Below are 26,241 nucleotides of genomic sequence, written 5' to 3'. Positions count from 1 at the left end.
TGTTTTATGTATTAAACTTGAATTTATTAAATTAAAGATATTCATAAGTGTATGAGTTAGATGCAATATTTGAAGTTTTTATCTGTCAGATGACAGGTATAGAAGTCATGCTTGGCAGTGGCAGTGGTCGCTGTGTGTTTCTGAGATGGCGAGGGGCAGGTGGAGATGCAGCCACAACACATGAGTTCCTGCAGTCGAACAAGTCATCAGCTTGGCCTGACACTGAGGAAGACCTTGATTGGGAAAGCATGACCATCCTACAAAATACCATGTGAGACTGAGATAAATCTAGTTTTCTTCCTTAATGAAGTCAGCATTCAGACTGTGAAAAAAACTCTAAATTGTGCTATTGATTTGTATTTCATTTGCTGTCATGTATTGTCCAGGATAATGTCGAGAGTTCCAAAGATCTCTGTACAGCTGAGTCATCAGCCTCCTGCTCTCAGCAATGAAATGTACTGTATTCACTGTACTGTCCAATCACTGGAGGAGGGTGTAGCCAAGGATGTGAAACTGACTGCAGGACTTAAACCTGGTAAACTTTCCCTAATTAAATTGCATTCTGAACACATCTTACTCTTTGAACAAATGAGCAACGTACTTTGACAACTTTTACATTTAGAAAAGTTTGTCAATTTTATACCGAGTATACGTTTTAATTCAGTTGCACTTTTTGTTTCCCTTCATTCTGCTCTTTATTTTGCATGCGTGATACAACAAAGAACAACTTTTCAATGTTTTTGTGCCAAAATTAAATGAATACAAATTCAGTGGAATAGAACTTGGACCCAATTAACTGAAATTTGTTTCTCAAAATGTGTGCCCTGGGATTGGCCAGCAACCAGTTCAGGGTGTAACCCGCCTACTGCCCAAAGATAGGTTCCACCCCACCTGCGACCCTCATGAGGGTACAGTGAGCGGTTCAGATAATGGATGCATGGAAGTGAATACGTCTTAAAGTTTGTTTTTTTTTGTAATTTTTTACCTTAATAATAGGTGCCCGGGGTAGAATAGGTGCCTAGCACCCCCTTGCTGTTCGTAAGAGGCGACAAATGGGGCGAGTCGTTTGCCGTGAGTTGCGACCCGTGGGGTGGGAGGAGCTCCTTAGCTTTGGTCGGCAATCTTCCTTCAGGAGTAAACCCAGAGGCCAAATCCGGAGTTGGAGTCCCTAAGGCGGTGCGTTGTGAAAATCTCTCAGCCTCCCGGCAACTCCGGCGACGACGACGATGCCAAGCTGCTTGGGCCCTACCCTTCCCTTGGACAACATCAACGCCGTGGAGAAGGGGGTATCTAGCGCATGGGCAACGCCAGGTCCTCCATACACACCTGCCCAGGCTTGTGCCCTGTGACGACACAACACGAGGAGTGGCAGATACCGGCAAACCGCAGTACAAGGGGTCGTGGCACCACGCCCGCTCAAAGCGCTAGCACAAACTGGACCTCATCTTGACCCGCCGCAAGCAGCTAAGCAGCATTTTCACCACACGCTCCTACCACAGCGCTGACTGCGATACAGACCACTCATTGGTCTGCTGCAAGTGCCGACTCCAGCCCAAGAAGCTGCACCGAGCCAAGCCACCAAGCAAGACCCGCATCGACACAGCCGAGGCAAACCATGTGGACATGGTGGAGACACTCGCCCGGCACCTGAAAGACGCCCTGGAGAGAAACCACCAGAAGGAAACGCTGAACAGAGGTGGGACCTCCTCCGCAACACCATCCACGACATTGCCTATTCCATCTTCGGCAAGAGAACAAAGAAACGCCAGGACTGGTTTGAGGCAAATGTGACGGAACTCAGTGCCGGAATGGAAGCGAAGCGCACAGCACTGCTGAAACATCACCAGCATCCCTCTGAGTCCACACTGCAGGCTCTCTGAGCTACCAGAAGTCAAGCCGAGGCTACAGCGAGGCACTGCCCCAACAAGTACTGGATGGATCTCTGTGAGACACCGGCAACATCAAAGGCGTCTATAACGGGATCAAGAAAGCCATAGGTCCTTCACACAGCAAGACAGCCCCCCTCAAGACGAAGACAGGCGAGACTATCACAGACAAGAGCAAGCAGATGGAGCGGTGGGTAGAGCACTACTCGGACCTCTACAGCAAAGAAACCACTATCTCCGATGCCACTCTCGGGTTTGTTGAGCGCCTGCCCGTCATGGAGGAGCTAGACGAGTTTCCAAGCCTTGAGGAGCTCAGCAAAGCCATCGACAGCCTGCCCATCGTGAAAGCGCCGGGCGATCAAGACCGACAAAGAACGTCTGCTGCACCACCTACACAACCTACTCTGCCAGTGCTGGGAAGACGGTAAGGTACCTCAAGACATGCGTGACTAACATCATCACCCTCTGCAAGAACAAAGGTGACCGCAGTGACTGCAACAACTACAGAGGTATCTCCTTACTGAGCATGGTGGGGAAACTCTTCGCCCGAGTGTTCCTGAACAGACTCTAGAGGCTCACTGACAGGGTGTACCCCGAAAAGCAGTGTGGCTTCAGGTCGGAACAATTCACCATGGGCATGATTTTCTTGCTCCGCCAGCTCCAGGAGAAATGCAAAGCAGAACCAGTCATTGTATGTTGCCTTCATTGACATGACCAAGGCCTTCGACCTTGTGAGCCGCGACGGCCTTTTCAAAGTCCTTGACAGAATTGGTTGCCCGGGGAGGCTGCTGAGCATCATTCGTTCCTTCCACTCCGGAATGAAGGGTGTCGTCCAGTTTGACGGCGTAACATCTTCCTCTTTCAAAGTAAAAAGCGGTGTTAAGCAGGGATGTATACTTGCTCCGACCCTCTTCGGCATCTACTTCGCTGTCATGCTCAAGCACGCTTTCGGGAACTCCACCGAGGGTTTCTACCTCCATACTCGCTCTGACGGCCGCTTCTACAACATGGTGAGGTTGAGGGCCAAGACCAAGATCCGCAAAGTCCTGATCAGAGACATGCTGTTTGCAGACGATGGTGTTGTCACTGCCCACAAGGAAGAACATCTTCAGCATCTCATGGATCGTTTCTCGAGGGCATGCAGCGACTTTCAGCTCACCATCAGTCTCAAGAAGACCAACATCTTGAGTCAAGACACGGAGAGCCAACCCACCATCTCCATTAACAACTACCAGCTGGATGTCAAGTCAAGTCAAGTCAACAGTATTTATAGAGCACTTTCGAACAGCCATCGCTGCATACAAAGTGCTGTACATGGAGCGATTTAACATATACAATAAACAGTAGGACGAATCGGTAATAAAGGCGGTGGAAAGCACCAAGCAGTAAAATCAAGGACAAATCATGCCGAGTCGAACGGCAAAGAATACAAGTGAGTTTTGAGGAGGGCTTTAAAGATGGGCAGCGAGGAGGCTTGCCGAATGTTCAGTGGGAGGTCATTCCAGAGAGAGGGACCAGCAACAGAAAAGGCTCGATCCCCTCTGAGCCTCAGTTTAGCTCTTGGTACCTCTAACAAAGACTGGTCCACACACCTGAGGCGCCGGGCAGGTGTGTAGGGGCGGATGAGCTCAGAGAGGTAAGGTGGCGCGAGATTATTCAGAGATTTGAAAACAAAGAGGAGGATCTTGAAAATAACTCCAAAATGAATGGGGACCCAGTGAAGGGATGCCAGAGTGGGAGTTATATGTTCCCTCTTACGAGTACCAGTCAAGAGGTGAGCAGCGGCATTCTGGACCAGCTGAAGGCGCTTAATGGAGGACTGGCTGACTCCAAAGTACAAGGCACTGCAGTAATCCAGCCGGGATGTGACAAAGGCATGAATTACTGTCTCAAAGTGTTCATGTGAGAGGAGAGGTTTTATTTTGGCCAGCTGTCTAAGGTGAAAGAAGCTGGATTTAACAACGGCACCAATTTGCCGATCGAGTTTGTAATCACTGTCCTGTTTAAGGCCCAAGTTTGAGACCGTTGATTTCAGATAAGGAGACAGGGGGCCCAAGTCTACAGGATGGAATGTACAAGGGCCACTGGGACAAAACAATATCACCTCTGTCTTCTTTTCGTTGAATTTCAAGAAATTTTGTGCCATCCAGGTTTTGATTTCTTCCAGACAGGATAGGAGTGGCCTTAATGTGGTCAAGGAGTTTACTTACCTTGGCTCAACGGTGACAGACTCGCTTGACTTGGACCCTGAACTGAACAGAAGGATCGGCCGAGCCACCACAACTCTTGCCCGGCTCACCAAACGCGTGTGGGAGAACAGCAAGTTGATGACCAACAACAGGATGGCAGTCTACAGGGCCTGTGTTCTCAGAACCCTACTGTATGGCAGTGAATCCTGGACCCTGTATGCATGCCAAGAAAAGAGGCTCAACACCTTCCACATGCGAAACCTCAGGCGAATCCTTGGTATCAAGTGGTCCGACTTCATCACCAACAAAGACTTCTTGGAACGTGCCAACATCCCCATCATGTACACCCTCCTCCGTCAGCATCACCTTCGGTGGCTCGGCCACGTCCGCAGAATGGAGGACGGTAGGATCCCCAAAGATCTGCTCTATGGAGAACTCTCAGTTGGAAAGAGAATACAGGGCCGCCCACAGCTTCGTTTCAAAGACGTTTGCAAGAGGGACTTAAAGGCTGTTGAGTTAGATGTGAAGGGATGGGAGTCACTGGCCCAGAACCGCCCAAAGTGGAAACAAGAACTGGCATGTGTTCTGTGCCGAGGGGAGGAGAAGATGAGAGCATCGGCAGAAGACAAGAGAGCCAGTAAAAAGAGCAGCTAGTACAAACAAGCGCCCCCTCCAACTGTGTGTTCAGGTGCATCCACTGCAACAGGGACTGTCACTCCCGGATCGGCCTCTTTAGCCATACCAGACGGTACTCCCAGTCAAGCACAAACGGATAAATAACACTGTGATTGAAATGCCAATGAATGAATAGGTGCCAGGGTTCAGCTGGGTGGCTGAAAGCAAATCACTATTGCGGAACTGATCCGAAAATGAATTTAAAAAAAAGAAAGAAAGTAAACTGTACAAAAATTCTAAATCATCCATCAGAGCTAGTTCATATTTAGGATTATTCAACGGAACAGTTTCATGGCAAGTTGTGAAAAGACGATGCAAGACTGTCTGGTGGCAAAGTCGTGACTTTGAAAGGGACAAACAGAGAACCAAACCTCAATTGAGTTTTTGCAAGGGTTGCCTTTTAATTTGGACTTGTCTGTATTTGAGGAAAATAAGCAACCACAAAGCAAGCGCATGTCTCAACGTAGACCAATTAATTCTTCAGGTCAAGAGTCACTTGTCTACCTGCACATTTTGATGATTTGAAAAAAGAGTGAGAAAAGCCATATACGTTAAGGTTGAAAGACCACATATGCATTGCAAGGCATTGTCTTTGCATCCCAAAAGATGCTTTACTCTCATATTTAAACACTGATATTTTTTTCACAAAACTTTTCATCCAAATTGTTTCATTGTATTGCAGTGAATGTTGTGGTTGATTTTTACTGATTTATTTTTATTATTAATATTATGATTATTGTTATTATAATGCGATGTTGTGGTTTTTAGGCCAAGACGCCAATTTAAGTCAGACGACACGTGTGATGCTTGATAACTCCAAGGCTTGTGATGATACTACCCCTTCTCTGCTCCCTGACATACTTCTGGGGAATCTGAAACCAGGCAAAAAGGTTCAAATACTTTCATTTGGGTTTTGTAAGTTAACTTAGCCCTGCTTTCATTTTGTTTCCTGAGATACAGTACTGTATATCTTATGATGCAAATGGTTGATACATGCGTGAATATGTAGTATATGCAGATTTTAAGTTTCCTTATGGTTTAAATAAATATTACTTTTGTCTCTAGCTTGAAAAATTTGTATACGTCTCATCTTTGACAACTGGACCAAGGCTGTTCCTGTTCCACATAGCTTACAGCATTGATTTAAGTGTGGATGGACAACAGATACTCTGCAAATGTCAGAAGGTAACAGTTTTTTTTAAAATGCACCACCTGTTTATTTTCTTCTTATCTATTATTCTGACATGTTCCAGGATGAAATGATTACCATTGAGACATTGGTCCCATTTGAAGTTTCTGCCAACTTTCTGTCCACGAAGGTATGTCACTTTATTTTCAGTGGAACCTCCGTTCGTTGAAAAAACACTTGTTCGTCGTTGTTCATAAACTTCAACAAACCCTAAAACAAAATGTTGTTGTCAGTACAGATGCTTTCATACATTTAAAGCAATAAAAAAGTCAATTTTTACAGCACCCCGACAAAACCTCCAACCCCCTAATGAAATGGTTGCTGGTACTATTTATACCGTATATGAGGATAATTCGTCACAATCCCTCGAAGAACGTAAACCAATTTCTATTTTTGGTACAGAAACATAAGGGGAAAAGTAAAGTTGAAATATTAGCCATATTATCATTATCACCTATTTGAACCCTATAATATATTAAGTTTGGCAAATTGTAAAGATGTTAAATATGCCCGTGTTGTATCAAACAGTGCATGGATTTATATCACAAACATAAACTGAACATGTTAGGGTTAGGCTGAAGCCTAATCTGGCAAAACTACCAGAGCTATGACTTAGAGGTGACTGTGAGGAAGACGCCCCAACTTTTCCACTTTATCACTTCTCTCAGTTCTGTCCTTTACCATTCGGAGTCAAATACCTGATACAATAAGAGAAATCCCACATATCATACGTTCAAAGCTCATCTGAAAACCTTAAATACAGTCAATACTGTACTCGTTAGAGCTGTTTGGACCGAATGTTATTTGATGCATTTGCCTATGTAACACAACCATGATTGAACAGTTGTACATTCCTGCTCTATTGTCCAGCAATGCATGCATTCAAGTATGTAAGGATGCATGCATTTTATGTCCTTATTTTGTAATTATTGGAGCATTCAATTTCATATAGTAGTTATTGAACCGATGACTGAAGGAAATGATAAATTGAATGAAATTAACAAACTGTTTCAACTTGAAATAGAAACTGAAACAAGATATGAATAGCAACTCTATTTAAAATCAGGTCCTAAGGCACCCCTCCGTGAGCCATCACTTTACCGTGGTGGAGGGGTTTGTGTGTCTCAATGATCCTCGGAGCCAAGTTGTCTGGGGCTTTTTGCCCCTTGTAGGGTCACCCATGGCAAACAGGTCCTATGTGAGGGACCAGACAAAGCACGGCTCAAAAGATCCCATATGATGAACAAAACAAATGGATTTCAGTTTCCCTTGCCCGGACGCGGGTCACCGGGACCTGCCTTTGGAGCCAGGCCTGGAGGTGGGGCTCCATGGCGAGCGCCTGGTGGCCATGGGGCCCGGCCGGGCTCAGCCCGAAGAGGCAACGTGGGTCCCCTTCTCATGGGCTCACCACCCATGGGAGGGGACAAAGGGGTCGGGTGCAGTGTGAGCTGGGCGCCAGCCAAAGGCGGGGGACCCTGGCAGTCTGATCCTCGGTTGCAGAAGCTAGCTCTAGGGACGTGGAATGTCACCTCTCTTGCAGGAAAGGAGCCTGAGCTGCTGTGTGCGGTAGAGAAGTTCCGACTGGATATAGTCGGACTTTTCTCCACACATAGCCTGGGTTCTGGTACCAGTTCTCTCGAGAGGGCCTGTGGGACCCCAGAGGAAGCTGACGGGTATCGACTGGCTAAGTGGAACTTAGCTTCGGTGGTCGCCGAGGTAAAAACTGGGCGTGGGAAGAGTTCGGTGAGGCCATGGAAGCCGACATCCAGACGGCTTCGAGGAAATTTTGGTCCACCATCCAACGTCTCAGGAGGGGGAAGCAGTGCATCACTAACACTGTGTACAGTGGGGATAGGGCGCTTCTGACTTCGACTCGGGGACGGTGTGAACCGGTGGGCAGAGTACTTCGAAGACCTCCTCAACTCCACCAACATGCCTTCCTCGGAGGAAGCAGAGTCTGAGGACCCTGAGGTGGGCGCACCTATCTCTGTGGTCACAGAGGTGGTTAAAAAGCTCATCTGTGGCAAGGCCCCAGGGGTGGATGAGATCCGCCCAGAGTTCCTCAAGGCTCTGGATGCTGTGGGGCTGTCCTGGTTGACACGCCTTTGCAGCATCGCATGGTTATCGGGGAGAGTGCCTCTGGATTGTCAGACCTGGGTGATGGTCCCTCTTTTTAAAAAGGGGGACCGCAGAGTGTGTTCCAACTACACAGGGATCACACTCCTGAGCCTCCCTGGTAAGGTCTATTTAGGGGTGCTGGAGAGGAGGGTCGATCAGAAAGTCGAGCCTCAGATTTAGGAGGAGCAGTGTGGTTTTCGTACCGGCCATGGAACAGTGGACCAGCTCTACACCCATAGCGGGGTCCGGGTCAGGGAGGAGATCTTGCCCCAAGAGGAGGAGTTTAAGTATCTTGGGGCAAGCTCTCAATTTACCGGTCGGTCTACGTCCCAACCCTCATCTACAGTCACGAGCTATGGGTCGTGACCGAAAGAGCTCAGAGTCGAGCCGCTTCTCCTCCACATCGAGAGGAGCCAGATGAGGTTGTTCGGGCATCTGATTTGGATGCCTCCTGGGCGCCTCCCTTGTGAGGATTTCCGGGCATGTCCCGCTGGCAGGAGATCCCGCGGACGACCCAGGACACGCTGGAGAGACTATGTCACCCAGCTGGCCTGGGAAAGCCTCGGGATCCGCCAGGAAGCGCTCGAAGAAGTGGCTGGGGTGAGGGCAGTCTTGGCTTCCCTCCGAAAGCTGCTGCCCCCGCGACCCAACCCCGGATAAGCGGTGGAAATGGATGGATGGATGGTCCTAAAGCAATTATATTGTTGGTGAGACGCTAAGGAAAGCAACACCCTGAAACTACCAGCACCAAAATAAATGATCCCAAAACACATCAACCTGAATGTGAATTGAAAGTAATATTTTTAGAAATTGTTACAAGTATCTTATTTCCCAGACATCCTCCTCTATTAGACTCATATCAAGGCCTTTCTTGAGCCGCTGGTTTTACGTTCTGTAGGCATGATACAAAATGAGGAAAAACCAGCTGATATTGTAGTTCATGAAACTCGAAAAACAATTGGAAAATTACAACCAAATAAGGCACTTGGGAGGGATTTTCGTCAGAATGTTATAATAATAATAATAATAATAATAATAATAATAATGCATTACATTTGCAAGCACCTTTCACAACACTCAAGGACACTTTACAACCAAGAGCAATAATAAAACTACAGATAAAATAATAAAGAAAGAAAGATTTATGGTGGATAAGCAAGTCTGAATAGGTGGGTTTTGAGCTGGGTTTTGAATATGGAAAGAGAGAGTCAATATCACGAATGTTGGGAGGAAGTGAGTTCCGGAGTTTGGGGGCAGAGCAACTGAAGGCTCTGCACGCCACAGTACTGAGATGGGCAGAGGGTAGAAAAATGTGGAGGGAGGATGAGGACCTGAGCGAGGGAGAGGGAATGGAAATTTGAAGATCTGACAGAAAGGGGGGCGCAAGGTTATGGATGGCTTTGAATGTATAGAGAAGTAATTTGAAGTTGATTCTAAATTTGACAGGAAGCCAGTGGAGCTGTTGGAGGATGGGGGTGATATGATGGAAGGAGGGGATTCTCATGAAATCCCTCCTTTATAAGACGTTTCGTGAGGAATTGTCACATTGTCAATGTGCTTTATACCACCTTGAACTGGATTATATTGCAAGACAACATCTCCCCTCGTGGACAGAGCTAATTATTACAGTGATGTTAAAACCACTGAAAAATAAGGAATGTTGCCAGCATTACTGCACAATATCAGCATTAAATGTTGATTATATAATGTCACGGTTATGTTTTAGTCTGGCCAGCAGGTGGCATGAGCGGACGTCTGTGCACACCTGCTGCCAATCTATGATTAGTACACTCTGTATTTAAGCACCCCTCTGATGTGCACCTGTTGCTGGAGTATTGCCTTTGCCTTGCTGCTTCCTTGCTCATAGACTGCTTTTGCTATAGACCTCGTTGTGTTTCGCTTTTTGAACTCTTGGTACCAAGTATTTAGTAAGTATGGTTTTTAGTTTGTGATTTGGCTTTCGCTTGCGTGTAGTTGTTGCATTGTTTTTTGTTTGCCTTCCCGGTTCTTATTTCCCCCCCTTGCCTTTTGTGCAAGTGATTTTTGTTATTCTTTTTTTGTGCCCTCTGCTCCTTGTTTTGACCAGCACTTTATGTTACTACTTTGTCGGTGCGAATTTTGTATATTAAACCCTTTTTGCTACGGAGACCTTGTTTGGTGTCTGCACTTCTGGGATCCCAACTTTATTTCGGCTTGCCCGAACGTGACATAAAATGTACATATCAATATTCTAAACACTCCCCCAAACATTTATAAGATAAGAAAACCTTTATTAGTCTCGCAATGGAGAAATTCCAGATTCACAGCAGCAAAGTTATTAAAGTCAAGTCAACAGTATTTATAGAGCACTTTCAAACAGCCATTGCTGCATACAAAGTGCTGTACATGGAGCAATTTAACATGCGCATGAACAGTAAGACAAATCAGTAATAAAGGAATAAAGCACCAAACAGTAAAACCAACAACAAATCTAAGTAATGCTGAGTCGAATGCCAAAGAATGCAAGTGAGTTTTGAGGAGGGCTTTGAAGATGGGCACCGAGGAGGTTTGCCGAATGTTCAGTGGAAGGTCATTCCAGAGAGAGGGACCAGCAACAGAAAAGGCTTGATCCCCTCTGAGCCTCAGTTTAGTTCTTGGTACTTTTAATAATGTCTGGTCCATAGACCTGAGGCGCCGGGCAGGTGTGTAGAGGCGGATGAGCTCAGAGAGGTAAGGTGGCGCGAGATTATTCAGAGATTTGAAAACAAAGAGGAGGATCTTGAAAATAACTCTAAAATGAATGGGGAGCCAGTGAAGGGATGCCGGAGTAGGAGTTATGTGCTCCCTCTTATGAGTACCAGTCAAGAGGCGAGCAGCGGCATTCTGGACCAGCTGAAGGCGCTTAATGGAGGACTGACTGACTCCAAAGTAAAGGGCATTGCAGTAATCGAGCCAGGATGTGACAAAGGCATGAATTACTGTCTCAAAGTGAAAGGAAGAAGTAGAACAACAAAATATAGGAGCTGCTGGAAAGGCAGCCACTCACGCGGCGCCATTTTTGACGTCAAAATACCAAAATAACACATTAGGATGCTAACTAAGCTAGCCAGTCCCTCCCACCCCATCCAGCCCGCCCTGACAGCACTTGGTAGCTCCTTCAGCCAGAGACTGTTACACCCGCGCTGCAAGAAGGAGAGATACCGACGCTCGTTCCTACCGACTGCCGTCAGGCTGATGAATAAAAAATAACAATCCTAATAATAATAATAATTAAATGATGTGAAGGAAAATTGTAAATAGTACTGCGATTTATCCATTTTGTGTTCATATTGCATTTAATTGAAAGATGTTTGTTGTTTTTTTCTCTTTCTTCTTTCTACATACATTCTTGCTGCTGGAGGCTGTAAATTTCCCCAGTGTGGGACGAATAAAGGATATCTTATTAGGACAGACAGTTGTGCAATCTTCACCACTTTTCTGCATACACTTTGTTCTCTGAAGCAGTTATAGATGAAAGAGGAGGGGATCAAAGTGTCCTTTCACCAGTAGATCAGAGACGTCATGCTGAAAATGTGTACACGTCTGCTACAAGCGAATTTTTGAAAGCAAACACGAAGCTGTAGTGTCCATTTACAAAAAAGAGTTTGGCTCACATCTCCTGTCTCATGTAAATCCACTTCAATTCCAAGCCGCGACTCCCAGTTCCACATCCGCATCGGCGCTCCGCGCTAACGCTCCTTTCTTTTCATCGTCGGCTCCTCAAGTCTTACATCCATTTGGCCGCAGACCGTTCAACAGCACAGATCTCTCCGCTGAACAAAGTGGGGCTGTGAAAAATGCTGCCCATAACAGGCGCAAGACACAAGCGCCCCGGGACTGTCCAGCAAAGACAGTCAAATGGCGCCGACATTCCTCCCAGGCAAAAACAGTGCTGGTATACCCATGCTGCCGAGAAGGCGCAACCACCAAGCACAGAGTTTCCTCCTTGATGAATGTCGTGGCCAAAAATGCTGAAAAAAAGTCCACATCAGGTCCACACGACGTAACAACAAACACAAAGTGACAAAACAAACCAAAAAACAACCAAAAAAAGCAAGGCTCATGAGAGCACATGCCGACGGCTGCTTACTCGGGTGCCATCTTGACTTCAAAGACACATAATAAATGAAGAAACAATTTAGTGTCTGCAAGAGGCATTAAGCATCACACACTGACATCACACAATAACAGTTTTGGATGGAGAGAAACGTGTAACTTTCTTCACATCCAAAATCCACCAAAAAAACATAATTGTTAATATCTGTCATTTGGCATTATGACATTATTTTTTTTGGAAAATAATTAGTGAAACAAAGACGTACAGTACCTGTATTTGTTGAGACTGTGAAAACCATTAATAATGTCTGCATTCAAAAAAAAAAAAAACACAACCACAGCTCTCCTTTTTTCAACAAATACAGGTGCGTCTTTGTCCGTCTCTGTCGCCTCCGTGCCTTCTTTTCTATCGGTCAACTCGAGAGGCATTCATGACAGCCTCAGAAAAACGCAATGGCATTTCCTTGATAGTAGCTCCAACAGTACGATCAGATGTCAGTCTTAGTTATTTATTCCTCTGTTGTGTATTCACAAATGATGAAATCACAATATAAATTCTGTAGGGGTGGGCTATAGAATTTATTTTGTGATATCCTCACTTGCTTTTCAGTTTTGATGCATTATTTTCAATTTTTGTAGTTTCATTTAAGTGCAGTAATGGTTAGTTTACGTTTTTCGGAGGCGGTCTTGAACGCCTCTCGAGTCGACAAAAGAAGGCACGGAGACAGACAAAGACGTACCTGTGTTTGTTGAGACCTTTTTAAAAAATTAACACCACAGCTCTCCTTTTTTTGGAGCTGCAACAAAAATGTATTTAAATTAATGAAGCAGCGACACAGTTCACTGGACCAACAGCAAGTTATAACATTGGAAGCATGTCTCCAGCAAGGAGCCATCTTGGAGTCGACATATTACCGTCATGACCATACACAAGATGCACCGGATTTTAAGGTGCTCGGTGAGCTTTTAAGAAAATGGAAGACTTTGGAAAACAGTCCTTTTTTTGGGGTGAATGTCTAAATTGTTCCTCGGTGTGAGTGTGAGCGTGGATGGTTGTTCGTCTCTGTTTGCCCTGTGATTGGCTGGCAACCGATTCAGGATGTCCCCCGCCTACTGCCCGGAGACAGCTGGGATAGGCTCCAGCACCCCCCGCGACCCTAGTGAGGATCAAGCGGTTCGGAAGATGAATGAATGAATGTTACAATTCAGTGTAGTTTTTCTTAGTTTTTGTTGTTGTTCTTCTTTTTTGCACATTTTTAGAGAAATAAAACAATCAAAAAGCAAAAACAATAAACATGGGACAATTAAGAGAACCTGTGTTGATGCCAGATTGGGAGTTTGCTTCATTGACTCTGTCTTCTATTTCTTTCTCATGTGGCTCTCAGTTGTTCTGTGGTTCTGGAACTATCCCAGGTGTTGAGTCCCCCAAGAGAGCTTTTGTTTTGCGGTTTACAGGGCTCAACACAAATGTTTGTCCTGGTAGCTTTGGCTATACCAACTTTTTGAGTTGGTCACATTAGCACAGGATTTAATCATAAATATCTTGCTGTTCCAAGAACGTTGTTTGCAACAAGCAGCGAATTGGAGCATATTGGTCACAGTGTTGAGCGCTGCTATATAAATAAAATCAAATTGAATTGTTCATTTGTTGGATGATTTTGTGTGATTTAAAAAAACATTATTTTCTCTGCAGTTTGAGCCCCTGGAGCAGGTAGCCGTGGACCTTCCCTTTCTGATGTTAACAGAGATCCGATCATCATCCCCTTGGCCCCTGCTCTTGGCTTCCACATCTCTCCAGAATATCGGAATAACAAACACACAACACCATAAGTCCCAGTTACAAGATGGTAATATTTTTTTATATCATATATTTATTGTAGTCCAATTTTCATACATTGGGTTGAAAGATAATGTGCTCGCTGTAGGAAGTTAGTGTTACCGCATCAATAGCTGAGGGTTTAAGCTAAATTTCGTATGAACTACCTACATTTTATAGAGGGACTGCAGGGAAAGGTAACCTATTGTTCTTTGTTGGCCAAAAATTCAAAAACAAAATCCCATTTTTTATTTTTTGCCAATCTATCGATATACAGTGCTTATGGATTTTTTTTTTTTTGACCCACCTGTCAGTAAATGGAAGAGACCATGCAGCTTTCATGTATCATAACTTTTGGACAAAAACAAATGCTTCCTTTCAACATAATGAGTTAAAACAAAAATCATGGTGTGGAAAAGTTAATTGACAAAGCTACTCTGTCTAATAAATCATGTTTTAAGGCATTCATTTTACTTTGTGCTGTTGTCTCAGTGATCCTGCGGAAAGATGAGTGTGCAAGTGAATGCTTGTGTCTTCGGTGTCCACCACTGGCTGACAATAATAATGACGTGGCTACTGGACAGTACGTCATATTGTGGAGAAGGTATATGCACCAACATTCACCCTTCACACCCTACTTAATCCAGAGATAAGAAGCAGAAACCTTTTCCTGTTCTGTATTTAAATTAGACCATTAAGTCTCTCAAAACTCACTCTTCACATGAACATTGCATATCTGTTCATAATATTGATGACTGAATACAACCAGGGAAATTCTGAAGTTCTTAATTATTGATTGCAATTCACTTCAGACATTCCTCCAGTCCAGATAGTCCTCTCATCAGCACCACAGTAACTCTGCCACATGCCTCTCTGGAGCGTGTACCACTCTACATCCATGCTGGTTAGTATACTTCGCCAATACTGTCTTGAGACTGAGCTCAAATGACCCAGTGTGAGTGCAGGGTCAAAGGGACTTTTTGCCAGATAATGGCATTCATTTTCAATTATCAATTCATTTTGGAGCAATCTGGAAATAATTATTTTCCCCCGGAAACCAATCTTTTTTATCGCCAAAAACCATCAGAAAACAAGCCTAAAATCAGTAGTGAATCTTTTGGAGCGTATGGGGTGCGGGATGTGTTTGGGGACGCAGCTATTATTTTTAAATCCAGAACTATACAATGAGTGCCAATGTTTGGCCAATTGGCCAGCCCCTTTAATTTTTTGATGCAGGCCATGTTGTCAGAATTTGTTATAGAACAAGAATAATGGAATGAAAATGTTTGTGTAATGCAACTCATCTAATGAATGCATATCCTCTCTTTTCTGCCCTGTGTTGTCTTCATATCAATGTAGATATCCCTCCCTTTGGAAGAGTCCGAGAGTCTCTTCCAGTTTGTTTCCATATAGAGAATAGAACAGCTCTGGTACAGGAGGTGCAGATATCTGTCGAACCATCAGAATCCTTCATGTTTTCTGGACTAAAACAGGTAAAATCATCCTCTGTAGATTCTGTCACCAGAAGGAGCTCATCGAAAAAGATCGAGTTTTATTTTTGAACTCTTCACAAATATTAATCCAATATTTTGTCAAGGAAGTACCATTTCTGAAATTCGTCCCAGGAATTTGAGATAGAAAGTCGGTGAATGCCACCAAAGTGTCACGTTGCGCCCGAGGCGATGAGAGATCGCCTCGTGCACAACAAAATAACGAGGTGGATCCCAGGTAAAGCAGACACGAAAAGATTTTGTATGGAACACAAAAGGTTTTAATAACGAACAGAAAGAGCCCGACAGGGAAAACGGTAACAAAAAACGCTGGTCAAATAAGGACCAGGAAATAAGGAAAACAACCGAAAACGCTCGCGGAAAAACAAAGAGCGAGGAAGTACAGAAATCGGTAATCTAGAGCAATACAATTTAGATGCAACGCGAATAACAAGAGTAATGGCCGTAAGGCAAAAAGGCAACGAGTAATATCAATCGAGGAAATAGCGCGAGAGAGCAATGGCACGGTAAGGAATTCTCCGGCAGTGAGAGGACTGCCGGAGCCTCTTAATAAAGGAGGATAATCAGCCCGAAATTACGGACAGGTGTGCAGATGGCGGAGGGAAAAAACCCGCCACCTGCTGGCGGGCACGTGACGTGACAGTACCCCCCCCCCCCCTCAATGGACGCCTCCCGGCGGACTACCCGGCTTGGATGGATGAGCAGTGTGGAAGTCGCGCAAAAGGGACGGATCAAGGATCCAGGAGCGGGGCACCCATTGCCGCTCCTCCGGCCCGTAGCCCTCCCAGTCGACCAGGTACTGGAAACCCCTGCCCCTGCGCCGAGAGTCCAGGATGGCACGTACCGCGTACACCGGACCACCATCGACCACCCGCGGAGGTGGCGGCGGAGCGGGAGGAGGCGCCAAGGTGCTGGAAGACACAGGCTTGAGCAGGGAGACGTGGAACACGGGGTGAACCTTCATGGAGGCCGGTAGCCGGAGCCTGACTGCGACGGGACTGATGACGGCCTCGACCTCGAATGGTCCAGTGAATCGGGGTCCCAGTTTTGCAGACGTGCCGGCCAAGCGAAGATCCCTCGTTGCCAGCCACACCTTCTGTCCCACCACATATGAGGGCGCCGGACGCTGACGACGATCTGCGATCTGCCGGTTCCGGGTCGCAGTGCGGGACAACGCAGCCCGGGCCTCCTTCCACACGTGATGGGCCCGCTTAAGGTGGTGCTGTACAGAAGGGACCTCCACCTGCCCCTCCTGGGATGGAAACAACGGTGGCTGGTACCCGTAAGCCGTCATGAATGGAGATCTGCCTGTGGCTGAAGAGACGAGGGTGTTGTGGGCATATTCCACCCAGGGTAAGTGGTCGACCCAGGATGCGGGACGGTGGAGGCACACGCAGCGGAGGGCCGCCCCCAGATCCCGATTGGCGCGCTCAGCCTGTCCATTGGACTGGGGGTGGTATCTCGAGGTCAGGCTGGCCGTAGCACCGAGGGACCGGCAGAACCGCTTCCAGACGCGAGACACAAACTGGGGCCCCCGATCCGACACAATGTCCGCCGGAATGCCGTGGAGACGGAAGACATGTCTGACGAGGAGGTTGGCGGTCTCCAGCGCCGACGGCAACCTGGACAAAGGCACAAAATGAGCAGCCTTGGAGAAGCGGTCCACGATCGTGAGCACGACAGTTCGACCCCGGGAAGGCGGGAGGCCCGTGATGAAGTCCAGGGCGATGTGGGACCATCGCCTCCTGGCTGGAGCAGTCCCGCCGGAGGTTGATGGGACGACTTGCCGCAGGTGCAGGAGGTGCAGGCCTTGATGAACTCCGTCACGTCACTACGGAGCTCCGGCCACCAGAAACGCTGGGCGACGAGTTGTACAGTCCGGTTCACCCCGGGGTGACACGCCACCTTGGACCCATGCCCCCACTGCAGTACCTCAGATCGGAGGGAAGGAGGTACGAACAGCCTCCCCGCTGGGCATCCCGCCGGCACCTGAACCCCCTCCAGGGCTGCCTGGATCCGCTGCTCAATCTCCCATTGGACGGCCCCCACGATGCACTGGGTCGGGAGGACGGTCTCCGGGGATCGGTCCCTCCCCGCAGGTTCGTGGAGACGGGAAAGGGCGTCTGGCTTAGTGTTCTCAGACCCGGGAGAGTAGGTAAGGACGAAGTCGAACCTGGTGAGGAAGAGGGCCCACCGGGCCTGACGGGCGTTTAGTCTTTTGGCGGAGCGGAGATAAGCGAGGTTTTTATGATCCGTATAAACGGTAAAAGGCTCCTTTGCCCCCTCGAGCCAGTGCCGCCACTCCTGCAAGGCGGTCACAACTGCCAACAGTTCACGGTTGCCCACGTCGTAGTTGGATTCGGCGGCACTGAGCCGATGGGAGAAGAAGGCGCAGGGGTGCAGCTTCTGGTCGACCGGAGAGCGTTGGGACAGCACCGCCCCCACCCCTGAATCCGAGGCGTCCACCTCTACGATAAAAGGATAGTCAGGATCAGGATGTTGTAGTACAGGGGGACTAGTAAACGCCGCCTTCAGGTTAGCAAACGCCGCATCCGCGGTAGGATCCCACTTAAACGGGATCTTGACAGACGTAAGGTGGGTTAAGGGAAGCGCCATCTGGCTGTATCCGCGGATAAAACGTCTGTAGAAGTTGGCGAACCCCAAAAAGCGCTGCAGTTCCTTGCGACTGGTAGGAACCGGCCAATTAGTGACCGCACGCGTCTTGATGGGGTCCGCTCGTAACCTGCCCTGTTCTATAATGAACCCTAGGAAGGAGATGACGGGGACATGGAACTCACACTTTTCTGCCTTGACGAAGAGCCGGTTCTCCAGTAGACGTTGCAGCACCAGCCTAACCTGTTGCCGGTGCTCGTGTAATGACCGGGAAAAAATCAAAATGTCGTCAAGGTAAACGAAACAAAAAATGTTAATCATGTCCCGTAAAACGTCGTTAATAAGGTTCTGGAATACGGCAGGGGCGTTCGTCAGTCCAAAAGGCATAACTAGATATTCAAAATGGCCCAGGGGGGTCTTAAAAGCGGTTTTCCATTCGTCACCCTCCCGGATGCGAACCAAATGGTAAGCGCTGCGCAAGTCTAGTTTCGAGAAGACAGTGGCCGATTGCAGTGGGGCGAAGGCGGAGTCTATCAAGGGTAAGGGGTATTTATTCTTGATCGTGATCTCATTTAATCCCCGATAGTCTACACAGGGTCGCAGGGTCTTATCCTTCTTCCCCACAAAGAAAAAACCCGCCCCTAACGGTGAACGTGATGGTCTAATGAGACCTGCAGCGAGCGAGCTGTTGATGTATTCCGTCAACGCCTCGCGCTCGGGTTGGGATACCTGATACAGCCGCGAGGTCGGCAACGGGGCGCCCGCCTGCAGGTCTATAGCGCAATCGTAGGGGCGGTGTGGGGGCAAGGAGCGCGCGCGATCCTCGCTGAATACTTCCCTAAGGTCCCGATAGCACTCCGGCACTCCGTCAAGGCAGATCTCCTCGGGGGGGCGTGACGCGTTCGTGCCTCCCGACGGCTGATTGGAAGCAGTGCTGATAACAATATTGGCTCCAGCTATCGATTGCTGGGTGCGCCCATGAAATCACGGGGTTATGCGCCTTAAGCCAGGGCAATCTGAGGATGATCGGAGCGTTGCGGGACCGCATTACGTAAAACCGGCGATGCTCGATATGATTGCCAGAGAGTAGAAGCTTTAGCGGCTCCGTTCTATGTGTTACTACCGCCAGGAGACGCCCATCAAGATGACGAACCCGCTTCTTTTCAATCAACTCCTCCAAAAAGCAACCCAGCTCGGATGCGAGATTGTTGTCCATCAAACAGTCATCCGCTCCTGAGTCTACCAGGGCCCGAACCCGCCTTGACCGAGACCAACCAAATATCTCCCCCTCGAGCTCAAGTCTGTTGGGGTGTCCCGGTCGCGTGTCGACACGCCTAGGCTCGGGGGGTGACGCGCGAGGTCGTGACTCACAGTACTCGGGGTGGACATGTAAGGACGACCCCGGATAGCTGGTTGCGGCGTGAGGAGGTGGTTGAGCGCTGTCTGTCGTAGCACGGTCGCGGAGACGGCGCCTTCCTTCCTCTGCACCAACGTCCTTGCCGCCCAGCTGCATCGGTTCCTCCGTGGTTGCTGTCTCCCGGCCCCGGGAGTGATCACCGAACCCACGATGTTCCTCACGGTACGTGGTGCGTCGAGACGGATACCGATCACTTCCACGCTCCCGGCCTCGCTCCCTCAGGCGATTGTCCATGAGGAGGGAGAGGTCGATCAGCTCCTCCAAATCGGTGCTGTGGTCGCGGGTCGCCAGCTCGTCCTTTAGTTGCGAGTTCAGGCCACGGCGAAACAGTCCACACAGGGCTCGATCGTCATATCCACTCTGTGCGGCCAGGATCCGGAACTCAATGGAGTAGTCCGCGACCGACCGCTTCCCCTGGTGAAGGGCGAGTAGCCGACCCCCTGCCTCTCTGCCCCGCACGGGATGGTGGAACACCCGACGAAAGGCTGCCACAAAATCCGGGAATGATGAACGGAGATTCGGCTTTGCGTCACTGGTCGCAATCGCCCATGATGCCGCCGGACCTGTCAACAGACTCATAACATACGCCACCTTGGCGGCGTCATTAGCGTAGGCAGACGGCTGTTGGTCAAATATGAGAGAGCACTGGTGTAGGAAGTGTCCACACTGCCCGTGCTCACCCCCGTAACGAGGGGGGTGTGGAAGCGAGGGCTCCCTCGCCATAGTGGGATATGAGGAGGGCGCTTCCGGGGTGGAAGGACGAACCCCGGGGGGTGGTGGTCTCCGTTCCTCCACCCGAACTAAGCGAGGTTCGAATTCATCGAACCGATGAGCCAGCATGGAGACCGCGCCGCAGAGTTCTGAAAGGGCTTGGCCGTGCTGACTCATCTGTTGCTCTTGTCGGGAAAGAGCGGACAATATCTTGTCGATGTCTGCGGGATCCATGGTGGCCGGAGAATTCTGTCACGTTGCGCCCGAGGCGATGACAGATCGCCTCGTGCACAACAAAATAACGAGGTGGATCCTAGGTAAAGCAGACACGAAAAGATCTTGTATGGAACAAAAAAGGTTTTAATAACGAACAGAAAGAGTCCGACAGGGAAAACGGTAACAAAAAACGCTGGTCAAATAAGGACCAGGAAATAAGGAAAACAACCGAAAACGCTCGCGGAAAAACAAAGAGTGAGGAAGTACAGAAATCGGTACTCTAGAGCAATACAATTTAGATGCAACGCGAATAACAAGAGTAATGGCCGTAAGGCAAAAAGGCAACGAGTAATATCAATCGAGGAAATAGCGCGAGAGAGCAATGGCACGGTAAGGAATTCTCCGGCAGTGAGAGGACTGCCGGAGCCTCTTAATAAAGGAGGATAATCAGCCCGAAATTACGGACAGGTTTGCAGATGGCGGAGGGAAAAAACCCGCCACCTGCTGGCGGGCACGTGACGTGACACAAAGGCTGCACGTTTTTACACGTTATTATTGATGGTTGCTACCCCATTCTCTTCCTTCTAATCCCCCCCCCAATAAGACAACCAGATCATCCTCCTTGTTCTCCTTTAGGATCGGCACCATCTTTTCAATGTCACAGCCATGACTGGGATCAGCCAGACCATCATTAACCACTCTGGAGGGCCATGAAAAACGGAAATAACTGAACAGCCAGTGTGTCTGGTTTTATTGCATTTAACTGCAGCATTTGATACAGTGGATCACAGTATTCTGTCGGCTCTACCCTGGTGGGCATTCGCAGTGTTTGAGTGCTTTCGGTTCTACTTGGCTGACAGAAATGTTTGCGTTATCCTTGGTTGCTCTGAGTCATTAACTGCCCAACTATTGCTTGGTGTTGGCTCCTATGCTGTTCTCATTGTATCTGTTCCCTTTGGCGTCCTTTTTAAGGAAACATGGTACTTCCTTCCACTGCGATGCCGATGACTGTCAGTCTCTGAACGATTTAGTAGACATCAAACTAGAAGTGGTATGGTCTCTTGGTTGCTAGCGTGCAAAGGGAATTGCCAACTCGTAAACCCTTTGGGAGGGCGGATTCCTTGGGAGCCTCCAACGCGGCCCATTTCCCATGGTGGACACTGCTTGTGGGCAAAAGCCCATCGATAACAACAGCGTGACCAGCCGGTATAAAACTGGGATTATCCATGGGTGCTCTCACCTGCTCCAAGGTATTGATGCCTGCTCCCAATTGTCTTTTAATAGAATCGAAAAAATGGAATTGAGCGTTGCCGTGGCCTTAGCGAATCAGGGCACAGAATACTAGTGGGGTGTCAGCAAATGAGAGGTGCGGGTTTTCACCTTCGTGACATCAAGGGCTTGCTGCGCGATCGATCTCGCTCTCTTTTTCTGACGGGACTCGAACGCGAGCAGAAGTATTTTAGGCTGATCTAAAGAGGTGTTTCGGGGGAGAGAGAGAGTGTCGTTCTACGCAGTGAGTGTGCTCATAGGCTTGAACGTTTTCCGCGTTGTTTAAAACCACTTCAATGTTGCCACTTTCTTGAGGCTTCGAGCTTTGTTCCTGGTTAACGTAGCTGTTAGCTTCCTTACATCCGGCGTTGCGCCGACCGTGGAACGTCATCGGCGCCTCGTTCGACATTCTTCTGGTGAGTGTACATGGATGTGAATGTCTCACAGTCCATGTGATTAAATTTACCTGACCTTATTTACTGGAGTTACTTTATTGTAGACACTGATGTGCTCTCGACTCATTTAGCATGGGTCTTTTGTGCAGTTACTTATCGAGGACAGCACTGGAATTTGCATGCCTTCTGTGGAGTGGATTCCATTATGGTGCCCAGAATTCTGAAAGTGCGGGAAAAGGGGTACAACAAAAAGAACAGAATAATAAAAAACAAAGAATATTATGTGATACATTGTTTTTTTGACTTTTTAGTGAATTTGGAAATGTTTAAAGGAATTAATTGTTAAGGCCATCGATTTTATTTTTCATAATGGGCTTTGTCGGTTTCAAAGGGGTCGGGTGCAATGCGAGCTGGGCGGCAGCCAAAGGCGGGGACCCTGGCGGTCCGATCCTCGGCTGCAGAAGCTAGCTCTTGGGACATGGAATGTCACCTCTCTGGCAGGGAAGGAGCCCGAACTGGTGTGTGAGGCAGAGAAGTTCCGGCTGGATATAGTCGGACTTGCCTCCACACACAGCCTAGGTTCTGGTACCAGTCCTCTCGAGAGGGGTTGGACTCTCTTTCACTCTGGAGTTGCTCACGGTGAGAGGCGCAGAGCAGGTGTGGGCATACTTATTGCCCCCCGGCTCAGTGCCTGTACATTGGGGTTCACACCGGTGGACGAGAGGGTTGCATCCCTCCACCTGCGGGTGGGGGGACGGGTCCTGACTGTTGTTTGTGCATATGCACCAAACAGCAGCTCAGCATAGCCACCCTTTTTGGAGTCCTTGGAGGGTGTGCTGGAGAGTACTGTACTCCTGCTGGGGACTCCCTTGTTCTACTGGGGGACTTCAATGCTCATGTGGGCAATACAATACAATACAATACAATACAATACATGCTGATTTATATAGCGCTTTCACAACAGCGGCAGCTGTAACAAAGCGCTTTACAAAACAGTTAACATAAAGTAAAATAATAAACACAACACATAACATAAAACACGGACAGTCATGCAGTTCTAACCACTTTTCCATCACACGCTTTGTTATTTGAAGCAGTTTGAGATTAAATAGGAGAGAATCAAAGTGTCCTTTAACCAGTGGATCAGAGACGTCATGCTCAAAATGTGCACACGTCGGCTACAAGCTAAGTTTCAAAGTCAACAAGAAGCTGTAGCATCCATTGACGAAAAAAGAGATTGGTTCACTTCTCCTGTCCCATGGAAATCCATTTCAATTCCAAGCGGCGACTCACGGTTCCAAATACGCATCGGCGCTCTTCGCCAACGCTCCTCTCTCCTCATCCTCAACTTCAGCGGCCTTCCATCCAGCCGCACCAACGCCGACTGTCCAACAGCGCTGACATAGCCACTGAACAAATCGGGGTTGTGAAAAATGCTGCCCATTACTGGCGCAAAAAACACAAGCGCCCCAGGTCTGTCCAGCACCGACAGTCAATGGCGCCGACATTCCTCCCAATCAAAATCTGTGCTGGTACAGGCGTGCTGCCGAGAAGGCGCAACCACCAAGCACAGATACTGCTCCTTTGACGAATGTCGTGGCCAAAAAGCGCTGAAAACAGTCCATATCAGGTCCACACAATGAAACAACAAACAACATGTGACAAAACAAAAGACAAAAACAGCAAAAAAGAACAAAAAAGCAAGGCTCTTGAAGAGCACTTGCCGAGGGCTGCCTACTCGGGCGCCATCTTGGAAAAAAAAATCAATGACAGTGAGACCTGGAGGGGCGTGATTGGGAGGAACGGCCCCCCCGATCAGAACTCGAGTGGTGTTTTGTTATTGGACTTCTGTGCTCGTCACGGACTGTCCATAACGAACACCTTGTTCAAACATAAGGGTGTCCACATGTGCACCTGGCACCAGGACACCCTAGGCCGTAGTTCGATAATCGACCTTGTGGTCGTGTCATCGGATTTGCGGCCGCATGTTCTGGACACTCGGGTGAAGAGAGGGGCGGAGCTGTCAACTGATCACCACCTGGTGGTGAGTAGGCTCCGATGGTGGGGGAAGATGCCGGTCCGTCCTGCCAGACCCAAACGTACCGTGAGGGTTTGTTGGGAGCGTCTGGCGGAATCCCCTGTCAGAAGGAGTTTCAACTCCCACCTCCGACAGAGCTTTTCCCATGTTCCGGGGCAGACGGGGGACATTGAGTCCGAGTGGACCATGTTCCGTGCCTCTATTGTTGAGGCGGCCAATCTGAGTTGTGGCCATAAAGTGGTTGGTGCCTGTCGTGGCGGTAACCCTCGTACTCGCTGGTGGACACCAGCAGTAAGGGATGCCGTCAAGCTGAAGAAGGAGTCTTATCGAGCCTTTATGGCCTGTGGGACCCGAGAGGCAGCTGACGGGTAGTCTCATTAGTATCAGTCTGTCTCATTATATTAGTAATCATTTTCAGTCTCATTCACCCTAAAATACTTTTTGAGATGTATATGTTGCTGGTAAGAGGTTCTTAACTTTCTAAAAACAGCCAATTATAAAAAGAAAAAAAGCCTATATTTGTAGTTAAATCACCTAATTTAGAGCTTTCCAGTTATTTTATCTTGTTCAATGAGAAAAATCTAGTCTCTGTTGATCTTTTAACAAGTGCATCAAAGTCAGGTTGAAAGTCTGAGGTGGAGATGCGAAGCACTGCTGACAGATGATCATCAGTAAGGGAAGATCTATACATGATTTGTTAAACTTCATCACGGAGAATGTTTGCTCACATATATAGGTCGAGCCAAATAGAAAAAAACAACCTCTGCACATGTATTCTTGTGTTTTGAAACTTTTCTTCCTTGAGAGAAGAGTTGAATCCCAGCAGTTACTGTGACTTAAAATGCTCAGCCAAGTACTGTGTCAGACTGAAGGTCAATGAGTTCCAGCTGGACATCACTGGGTGCATTAGCTATATTGCAGGTAAAGGGACAGGAAATCATTTGCATTTCAACCTCCATTGTTCTGAGATCTTCAAATTCCCTTGAAAACTCACCATGCAGTGCTCTTAACATGGATGAGTACCTGCGGAGGTCATCAACTGATGGTGTAACTTCTTTCGTGGTTTGCATGTGAGTGAGGTTGTTGCTCTCCAGTTGCCTTGTAAGAAACTGTAACTTTGTCATGAAAGCCTTCACCATTTTGTGCATTTCATGGACAAACCAGCCCTTGCCTTGCAGTTGGGTGTTCAGTGTAGTCTTCAGTGCGGTCACAGTGGATGTGACTCCACAGCAAATGCAAAATCTGACATCCAGTCCTCATCAGAAAGCTGTGGGATGTCTTTGCCTTTCGTTTCACAAAACTCTCCGATCTCTGATTTCAGATCCCAAACTCTTTTTGTGTTTTGTAACATTAGGAACTATTGTAAATAGCACAGCCATCTTATGCTATGTTTTCTATTATATTGCTAATTTATTATATTTATTGTATAAATACAGTACTTTTTGTTTACTATTTTAGTTACAACATCAATTACATGATTAATTTTAATCACTGACTTGCACAACACATGCTGATGTAATCCACGGACAAATACAAGTAATTGGTTTGTATCCTGGACATTACAACTCTCATCCAAAGCCAAGGAGAAAAAATCAAAATCTGCAACTTTGCGTTGCAGCTGAAGCTCCAGATTTCCCGCAATGCCCTCAATCTTTCTCGTCACTGTTCGCCATGACAGCGGGACTTGCTCAAATGCTTCTTTTTTTTCCGGACATATTAATGCTGCAGAGTCCACCAAGCATTCTTTGACGAATTCCCCCTCCGCAAATGGCTTACTGTTTTTAGCGATTTTGTGGGATATCACAAAGCTGGCCTTGGTTGCTGCATTCCTGGATGCATGAAGATTGGTAAAAAAAACCCTTGCTGCTTTTGTATATTAGCTACCAAATCTTCCGATATACGCGCCATTTCAGCATCAGTCAGGTTTTTGTAATTCTCTGCATGTTTTGTCTCGAAATACCTCAAATTGTAATCCTGAAACACGGCAATCTGGTCTCCACAAACCAAATACTCCGCTTTGCCTCTGACTTCAGCAAATAAATAATTTGCAGTCCATGTTTTGTTGAAAGCCCTGCATTCAGCATTTACCTTTCTTTTTTTAGTAGACATTTTGGGGCATATAGC

The 26,241-nt window shown here is 47.6% G+C and overlaps 1 protein-coding gene across 2 annotated transcripts in view; it reads left to right on the top strand.

Annotated features, from left to right (window-relative positions):
* trappc11 (trafficking protein particle complex subunit 11) overlaps positions 1–26,241 on the top strand; it is a 112,385-nt gene that overhangs the window by 66,690 nt on the left and 19,454 nt on the right. For both annotated transcript variants that reach the window (XM_052058933.1, XM_052058942.1), the window contains exons 20-28: positions 90–271; positions 387–535; positions 5,519–5,640; positions 5,816–5,935; positions 6,004–6,069; positions 13,825–13,978; positions 14,440–14,551; positions 14,760–14,851; positions 15,307–15,440. In XM_052058933.1, coding sequence (XP_051914893.1) covers positions 90–271; positions 387–535; positions 5,519–5,640; positions 5,816–5,935; positions 6,004–6,069; positions 13,825–13,978; positions 14,440–14,551; positions 14,760–14,851; positions 15,307–15,440 — 1,131 coding nt within the window. The remainder of the gene's footprint in view (positions 1–89; positions 272–386; positions 536–5,518; positions 5,641–5,815; positions 5,936–6,003; positions 6,070–13,824; positions 13,979–14,439; positions 14,552–14,759; positions 14,852–15,306; positions 15,441–26,241) is intronic.

The sequence above is a fragment of the Hippocampus zosterae genome, chromosome 1 (assembly GCF_025434085.1).
Source record: "Hippocampus zosterae strain Florida chromosome 1, ASM2543408v3, whole genome shotgun sequence".
NCBI classification, from domain to species: domain Eukaryota; kingdom Metazoa; phylum Chordata; class Actinopteri; order Syngnathiformes; family Syngnathidae; genus Hippocampus; species Hippocampus zosterae.
This window is presented reverse-complemented; position numbering and strand designations above follow the sequence as displayed.